The sequence below is a fragment of the Vicia villosa genome, linkage group LG6 (genome assembly GCF_029867415.1).
Source record: "Vicia villosa cultivar HV-30 ecotype Madison, WI linkage group LG6, Vvil1.0, whole genome shotgun sequence".
Taxonomy (NCBI): domain Eukaryota; kingdom Viridiplantae; phylum Streptophyta; class Magnoliopsida; order Fabales; family Fabaceae; genus Vicia; species Vicia villosa.
In genome coordinates, this window is record NC_081185.1 from 134,532,771 (window position 1) to 134,542,077 (window position 9,307).

The 9,307-nt window shown below is 33.3% G+C and overlaps 1 protein-coding gene across 1 annotated transcript; it reads right to left on the reverse strand.

Annotated features, from left to right (window-relative positions):
• Positions 1-6,869: 6,869 nt before the first annotated feature.
• Positions 6,870-8,131, reverse strand: LOC131612455 (glycolipid transfer protein 1-like). The gene is made up of 6 exons (XM_058884250.1): positions 7,802-8,131; positions 7,666-7,721; positions 7,458-7,588; positions 7,236-7,371; positions 7,013-7,141; positions 6,870-6,930 (listed from the first exon to the last, which is right to left on the reverse strand). Exons 1-6 carry the CDS (start codon positions 7,959-7,961, stop codon positions 6,898-6,900), a joined length of 645 nt encoding a protein of 214 aa, XP_058740233.1. The 5' UTR covers positions 7,962-8,131; the 3' UTR covers positions 6,870-6,897.
• Between the last annotated feature and the right edge of the window lie 1,176 nt (positions 8,132-9,307).

A 9,307-nucleotide genomic window follows, 5' to 3' on the forward strand; every position in this document is an offset into this window, starting at 1 on the left:
CAAAATGTTTTGTGAAAAGTGTCTAAGATAGTAGCAAATCAATTATGTTTAAAAACACACCTATTTTTAATTTTGTTATATTATATTGCAATGCTTAATTTGATTGTTGATTTTCCCTTTAATTGAAACTAGAAGCTGATCGAAATTTCAGGTGTGACAATGAGAATTGTTGAAAGAAAAATATAAAACATTATTAGAAGTGATAAATTTAGAAAGACATTAATAGATCATATCTTTAACTTAAAATTAAAGGATGATGAGTAATACAAATGGTTTGTCTACAATTAGATATGGTAACATTTTTCAGCATTATCAGTTCCATCTCTGCCTCCATGCACCACCCCACCCTACCCTCAAACTCTATCAAAAATAAAAATCGAACACTTTCCTCCGTTCTCAACTGGGAACGGATTTCTCCGTCCTGAAAACTGTAATTTTTCAACAACTAAAAAAACGTGTTTACGTGTTTTTTCAAATTTTTTCTTCATTTTATTTCTCCACAACTTCCACAACTAATCACTAAATAAAATAATAACATTCAAAATAAATCAATCATATACTTATATCTTAACAAATGAAAAATCTAAATATTTAATTTTCAAAATAATAAAGATTTCATTTTTTATATAGTTTGAATCACATTCATAAACACATTTTTCTCTAAGCCTTTTGGAAGTAAAAATATTAATTATCATCCTAGAATCCTCCAAATAAAAATCACATGTATTTTTTTAAAACATGAAGTTATTTTAAAACACCACAAATGTGTCAAAATACACACTTAAGCCTCTTAAAACAAAACATCCATCAAATAGTACAAAAATCAATACAACAAATATGCACTCAACAATTGTGATGATGATCTTCACGACATGAGTGAGAAACACCATTTGTAACACCCCGTATAATATATATCTAGAAAATATAATATACACATATTAATTGGTATTGATACAACATAAATGTCTAACTAACGGCATCATAATATATAGGATAAATAGCTTTTTTGCCCCCTGTCATATAAGCGAATTTTGAAAAATCCCCCTGTAAAAAAAAGTTGCATGGATTGTTCTAACTTTTCCAAAATATTTTAATTTTAACCTTAAGCAGTACACATCATCAAAAATGCTGATGTGTCTTCACCTTTTATTATTTTTTATTTACACCAAATGCCACATGTGTTTATTTTTTATGAATTGACCCAAATACCCTCTTTATTAGGATTAAGAGTTTTGTGAATTTGGCACATTTCAGGTTCTCATTTCAAACCCTAACTATTTGGTTTCTACACTGTACGTGATATTCATCATCTCCTTCAACTTCATAAGTGTTCTCTTGCAAGGATCAACACACGTTTCTTTAAAAAGGTACGATTTTTACGGTCATTTGCAGAAATGTCATCGAAGTAGCATTGTTAGATATTCCATTTGGGTTACCGTGTATTTGCAGAAATGAGGTATTTCGGTGTAATCGTTCATCATGGAGGAAACTTTGTGTATGAAAATCACACGTTTTACAGGGGAGGGAGTGAAACCATCGTTGAAGGTCAAGACTATGATAAGTGGAGTTTCTTTGAAGCCGTCGGTTTGGTCAAAGATTGGGGTTACGATGGCTTTAGGCTTTGGAGGAAGATTCCACAAGTGGACGAAGGGTTTACTCATATTATTGATGATGCACAAGCTGGAGACATTGCCAATCACTGCATTTCTTGTAAAGTGGATGGACACATTTGGGTAGAACATGGGGTTCAAGACGTGAGGACCAAGGTGTTAAACCCTGATGTTGATAGGTTTAATGACTGCAGTGAAGATGACAGTATTGATGATGATGACATAAGATTTAATGACAGTGAAGAAGAAAGAGCATGTGAGGTAAAAGATGAACACTTTGAGCGAGTGGAATTAGAAATACCTGTTAGTGGGAATATGGTTGAGGTAAATGATAAATCATTGAAGTTCAAGATGATGGCATCCAAGGATCTTAAGAAGATGTCACCCATAAAGAGGGGTTCCAAAATGAATGTTATGGTTCCAAAAAATGTGTTGGGATCTTCTTCAAGGAGGAATGCAAAGCAATTTGGAAATAGTGAGGTTGATTGTGATAGTGAAGAGCTGGATAGTTCAGACCCTGATGAAAGTGAGAAGGATGAGAGACCCCCCAAGCCAAAGTATAAGCAATTCAGAGGTGAGCTGTTAAACAAGGACTTCCAATTCAAATTAGGTATTGAATTCAAATCTCTGGCTGAATTTAAAGATGCAATTAGGGAGTGGTCAGTGTTAAATGGAAGAGAGATAACATTTGTCAAGAATGAGGGCTATAGGGTTAGGGGTAATGTGTAAGAAGGGTAATTGTGGTTTTTTAGTCTTGTGTAGTAAAGTGGTTGACAAAGAAACTTATCAAATAAAAACTTTGGTGGGGACACACACACGTGCAAGGGTATTAAATAATAGATCTGCTAATGCCAAATGGGTATCTAAACTAGTTGCTGAACCAGGAAATGACCCAGAATTAGATGCTCTACTTGATGAGATGATGAATGCATTTGAAGAACAATAATCACATGTTTACAGTCCAACACAGACTGAACCAGTGGCTGAAACACAATTTGAACCATAGCCTGCAACACAGACTGAATGAGAGCTTGTAACACATACTGAACCAGTGGCTGAAACACAATCTGTACTAGTACCTGCACTAAATCCTGCACCAAAGACTTCTAAGAAGAAGAATCCTACTCAGATTGTGAGAAGAAAGAGGTGCAGTGAGAGGTTGAAAGAGGTGAGAAATAAAAAAGAATTGGTGGCCAGGTTCAACCCCAGATGCTCCTTTGGTGTTTGATGATGAGCCTACTGTCAAGACTTCAAACAAGAAAAAACACAAGTGGGAGGATATTGCTAGGAGAATGACTCAATAATTAGGTCTCATGTTGTTTCAATTTGAAAATTAGGCACATAGTGTGCTTTGTTTACTATCTTTTGCTAAGCACATAATGTGCTATGTTTACTATGATTTTGAACATTCTGGTTGTAATGTTATTTTGATGCTGCTACTAATGTTCCATCTTTTGTAAGGCACATAATGTGTCATTCTGGTTGTAATGTTATTTTGAAACATGCTTTTTTGTAAGGCACATAATGTGCCAGCTCAACTTATAAAACTGCTACTACTATATACCAGTAGTATTTATATAACAAACATAACTCCAATGTAACCAACACTTAAATGTAACAAACACAACCAACTTCATTAAACAACACAACTTAAACGTGATACAAGCTCAAACGTGATACAACCATTTCAAGCTCAAAGTGTATTCATTACAAGCTCAATATGTTACATGTTACATGACCACACCACTATTACAACCTATTTGTTACATGAACCAAGTAGAAATGAAAAGCATGTACAAACAACTATAACTATAAAAAATTCATCTTCTTCCTTAAGCCATCAACATTTTTCTTCATTTCTTCCATGTTGTTGGTAAAATCTTTCTCGATTTTGCTCATCCGATCTACACCTTCTCCATGATAGTATGTTGGCTCTATTTCACCAAAAAACTCATCATACAAGGGAATAAGTTGCAACCATCCTCTTTTCCCCAGAACATACACTTCCAATACTTTCTTCTAGGATTTGCCAACGATTTTGAGACAAACATTTTCATGTTCCTGTTATGGCCGCATTTAGGAATTCTGGGGTTTGAAGAAATGCTTGAGTTGGAACAAACTGGGTTAGTCATGTTTCATGAGTTGGTGCAAGAGCAACGAACAACAGAGAGAAACGAAGAAATGAAGGCGAAGAAATGAAGGTGCAAGAGTAATGAACACCAGGGAGAAACGAAGAGAAGAAGACGAAGATGGCTAGGGCATGATAGAGGACACAAAATTCTTATCCCTAATAAAGGGGGTATTTTGGTCTGTTCATAAAAAATAAACACATGTGTCATTTGGTTTAAATAAAAGCTGATGACACATCAGCATTTTTGATGATGTGTCCTGCTTAAGGTTAAAATTAAAATATTTTGAAAAAGTTAGGGCAATCCATGCAACTTTTTTTACCCGGGGGGGGGGGGGGGTTCAAACCTCGCCCATATGGCAAGGGCAAAAAAAGCTATTAACCCTTATATATATGCGTGTGTGTGTGTGTAAAACAATAATACAACTATGACACATGATATACAAGAGTCCCTAATCAAAATCTAAGATCTATGTACAATATTCATCTTTGCACATAATCCACAGTGGATGATCACGATAACAAAAGTCTTCGAAACATCACCATACAAACTTTAACCAGCAAAGAATTGCCTGAAAAACAACAATAATAGTGGGGTGAGTGTTGGTGTAAGTCCTAGAGGCCAATACTTTTGGTACTTGTATCGAATAATTTATTAATAATAAAAGGCATTTCTTTATTATGTTTGTTTTTCCAAAATAATAAAGTCCCTAGAATAGTTAGTCTGTTTAATGAAATGTTAAGTGTGACTTAATCATGAGATCCCATTAAACATAAAGACACTATTCTTAAAGTATCTATAGTCGAGCTTTATTTTGAAGCGAGATAACATTAAAGCATCAAGACTATTATGAAGATAGACTAATGATCACATCTCATGGATCATGGATAAGGAATTATCAAGTCTTGACATAGGTATAAATATTAGGAGTAATATTTATACTGGATTGACCCGCTATGAGAATACTACATAGAATGTTATGCAAAGTGTCATAAGTTATTCTCATGGTGATAAGTGGTGTATACCACCCTTTGACCTAAAACCACTATGGACCTTAGATGTAGAGTCAAATGCCTGATTGTTGATCAAACATCGTTCGTAACTAGATGTCCATAAAGACAGTTGATGGGTACTTCACAAAGCATGCTGAGGGATATGAGTGACCTAGATGGAATTTTCCCATCCCGCATAATAGGATAAATGTCTAAGGGCCCAATATTGAACTGGACAAGGGTGACATGATCTATGCCTTGTGTTCAATATAGACATAAGGGCAAAAGGGTAATTGTACACACAAACATTATCACAGAAAGGTTTTTGTCAAATCACATGACATTTTCGTGACTTGGGTAGCAGTGATGTGTTGCTAGATACCGCTCACTGTTTATTATGTTAAATGTGTGACTTAATATAATTGCCAACATCGCGAAAACCTATGGGGTCACACACATAAAGACAGGTAGATAAGAGACAGAGAAAATAAGGAACACCGTAAGGTACATTGCACTTAAGTGAATTCAAAATGTGGTAAAGTACCATCAGCGTTAACTGTGTCAGCACGTGCATTTATTACTTCACAATTTGCCAAGGGCTAACCCCCTCGCAAAACTCACCTTAAATTCTTCAATTACTCTTCACCTTCCCCATTCTATAACTCTCTCCATTTTTCTTCTTCCATCCTATTATCTACCTCTTTTCTTCTTCTCCACTTCTTCACCAAGTCCACTTCTTCTCAAATTATTTTCTTCAATTTTCATGGTAAAAATAATTATTTTCTTTTTCTTTATGATTTACAGTTTATTTAAAAGTGCAATTTTAATTGCTTTTTAATTATTTTTTGTTTAATATAGCTACAAAAGAGTTAGCTTTTTCAAGGAAATCCAAAATAAACTTGGAGTTGTTGATTTGTTTTCTTATGATACATTTTTCTCTCTCTATTTTTATGTATATTAGTGTTGTTGTTGTTTGATATGTTGAATCTGTGTTGCTTATAGAAATATAATGTATATTTATAATTTTTGAAAATAAATATTATGTGTATAATCTAGTATTTTGTAATTTTTTACTGTATTTTGTGTATGCAAAAAATATTATGTATGTTGTTATATAGTGGTATTTTGTATATATATATATATATATATATATATATATATATATATATATATATATATATATATATATATATATATATATATATATATATATATATATATATCCAGGGCCTGAATGGATGAACCCCTCACAACTCCCAAAATGTATACATTTTGCAAAGGGCTTAACCCCAAGCAAAATTTCTGACGCAAGGTACCAATAGCTGAACCCCTAGCCTGCGCTTACGTCTGCATGTTGCAGTTTGGAAAATATGGATTGCAATTTGCGAGGGGGTTAGTCCCAAGCAAAATGGCAAGGTGGATGGCCCATCGCAAACAATTTGCGACTCCCTGTTTAGCATGGGGACCCGTACCCTCACAAACTTTGTATTTGTGAGGGGTTTTTGTCATTTGTGAGGGGATTATCCCCTGACTAATTGTTTTTTTGCTTGTTGTAAATTTTATTACACTCTTTGGAAAATTTATATTACACTCGATCCATTTAGTTGGTTGACATTGTTCTTTGTCCAACACATCATAAGTTTTGATGTGGTTGAACATTTCAATTTCACAACATATAAAATTTGCTAACTTCTTAAGGTTAAACGATGTCATGTGGGGAGACTATCCCGAAGACGATAAAAATTCCTTATTGGATATCATGCTCAACACAAGTTGTTAATTTAACCCCTCTTAAGTTATGAGGCATAGAAGCTCAAACTAAGGAGCTTGAAAGGGACATGTTCATTGAATACACCAAATGGGTTACAATAGCGAAGAATTAGAAAACTGAAGGTATGTTGTTCAATCAAGTTCCTTGAAAATATATAGAGTAACAGGTTGCTACACTAATGAAAATCAAGAACATATAGAGTTACATAAACAATTTTCAAATATATACAATCAATCAACTAGAAGTACATATCAAACTATAACTCTTTTTGGATGTGACATATTTTGCAATCACTTTGCACATCAAATTTTATGATATCAAAATTTATAAATAATGAAAAGAAAAACATGAATGAGAAAAAAAAACTGCTCCACTTCATATAATCACTTTGTACATCAAAATTTTCTATTATCCATATTAACACTAGCCTGCAATAAGAACAAAATCAAAGCATCAAATGAGGTAAAAAATAACTTAAGATAATTTAGATACTCCATATAATAATAATACCAGAACTTTATGATTCTCTGCAAGTACTAAAGAGAAGCTATCACAAAATTTTACTATGTCAGAACTTAGGTCTCCTGTACCAATTGCTTCCATGAAACTTTTTCTATCAGGAACAAGCTTCAATCCAACCTGTGTAATTCAATTGAGTGATTTTAGATTAAGCTAATCATCTTATTATAAAACCTATGTAATATGATCATACAATATTTTTATTTATTTTTACATTGAAAGTAGAACTTGCTAGCCAGTTATGCCACTTTTTAAATGTTTTGTCGTATGAATCCCGACAAACATGTTTCATGCTCCAATCCTTATGTTCTTGTAAGTTTTTGAACAATTGTACTGTATAATCCATGCTCCTAACAAGTTGCAAACGAAATAGTAAGAAGATAGTTGTGTAATTATCAACATTAATTAATTAAATGAAATCTTGAATATTTCATACCTTGATAGCCATAGTAGGGAATTTGTGCAGCTTGATTGAATCCTTTCTGTTTTAGTTTCAACTTCTTTTTGAATCATGCTATGTAAAAATTTGTACTCTAAAGAGTCGGAATCATACTGAGTCTCCAATCTCTGCAATTCAGGCGCGTTTTTTGTAGTGAGTAATTAAGAAGCCACGAATAAAGGAAACAAGGTGATTATGAACTTACCGCGATGTTACCACCTATATCAGATTTTACAAATGAAAATGCTCCTCCAAATTTATCTGAAACCATATTAAAATCAAATCATGATAATGATTTTTTTGACAAAATTAGGGTTAAAGTAAAGTGATGATTTACATACCTAAAATGGGTAATACAGTTTTGCAAACATCCAAGAAAGGTTTTGTGAGAATTTTCCCTTCTTCAGATATTACATGATCCAATGCTTCCAATGCAGGACTCAATATGGATCCTTCCATTCTTGTAGGAAAATTCAAATATAAATATAAATATATATGCATAAAATCATATATTCATCATTCAATTATCATAAAAGTATCCTAATAGTAAATATGAAAATATTGAATTTCTTAAGTTTCTATCACAATCTACTAATTTCAATTAGAGAACCAAAATCAAGAGAAACAATAGAGTGTGTAACTGAAATTTGAAGATTTAGCGTGATATATTTTCATTATTGCATGGTGAAATCAACAAATCATCAATGTTAATCAGAAAATAATAAAAGTTGCAGGTTTCCAGGACATGAGCATTACCGTATCTGTTTGCGTTTTTTTAGAATAAGATACCGTTATTTTTGGTACATTTTGTGTGACCACCACAAACAGAAAAACTCCATATTTCCTTAGAAAGTGAAAAAAATGACATGTCATGTTGTAATTGTACCATAATATTTTATGAAACTCCGATGCGCATAGGTCGTATTAGTATGCTCGTTTTATTTTTTGACTCTGTTTGCGGTCGTATTTTGATCAGTCAGAGCCTGTTTAACCATGTATTTTGTGTTTTTTTTTTATCATTATGTATCTGTTTTACCGAACCTTGTTGCGTGTAGATCATTTTGATGTATTCATTTTACTTTTTCGATTTAGCACGTGTCTGATTTTATTTATTTTTCGGTTTATTCCAATTTTTATTTTTTTATTTTTGAAAAAAAATTAAAACCAAAATATTTTAGTGATTAGCTTGATTTTCTTCTTTTAGTTTTTCATTTATTTGTGATTTTAATTCAAAGGAAGGACAAGATGGGCATTTTGTTTGGTCACTTGAAGCCCTAACTACTAATATAAATAGAAGTCTGCATGGAGAGAAACCAATCATAGAGCGCAGCCCCAAAACCAAATACACTCTACTGGAAAATCGAAACTCACTCACAACCGAGATCTTTCCTTCACATTTGAAACTTCACCACGTACACTTCTTCCATCCTCACCTCAAAGTCACCGCGACACCACCTCATACATCAAAACCGTTACCTCACAACAACCTTCATTGATCCACACAATACTTTCTTTCACCTTTCAACTCTCCTTAGCTTCACCACCAGAATAATTACAAAATTTGGTCTCCTATTTAATCTTTTTCTTGATTTTGATAAGCTAGCTCAAGAGGTGAGATTGTCCTAAGCAATGTGGGACTTCAAACAAACTCTAACAAACATAAATACCAACTTCAACACCCACCCTCACGCCTAGTGTGCAGGCCTGGGTCAAATGCCCACATCCTTCTATTTCTTGGTCTTGTACTTAGATAGATTTTCAATAGATGAATCATCTCATCTTCACCTGTAGTTAGGGGTGCTCGCGGTGCGGTTTGGGCGGTTTTGACGAAAAAAATCATCCGAACC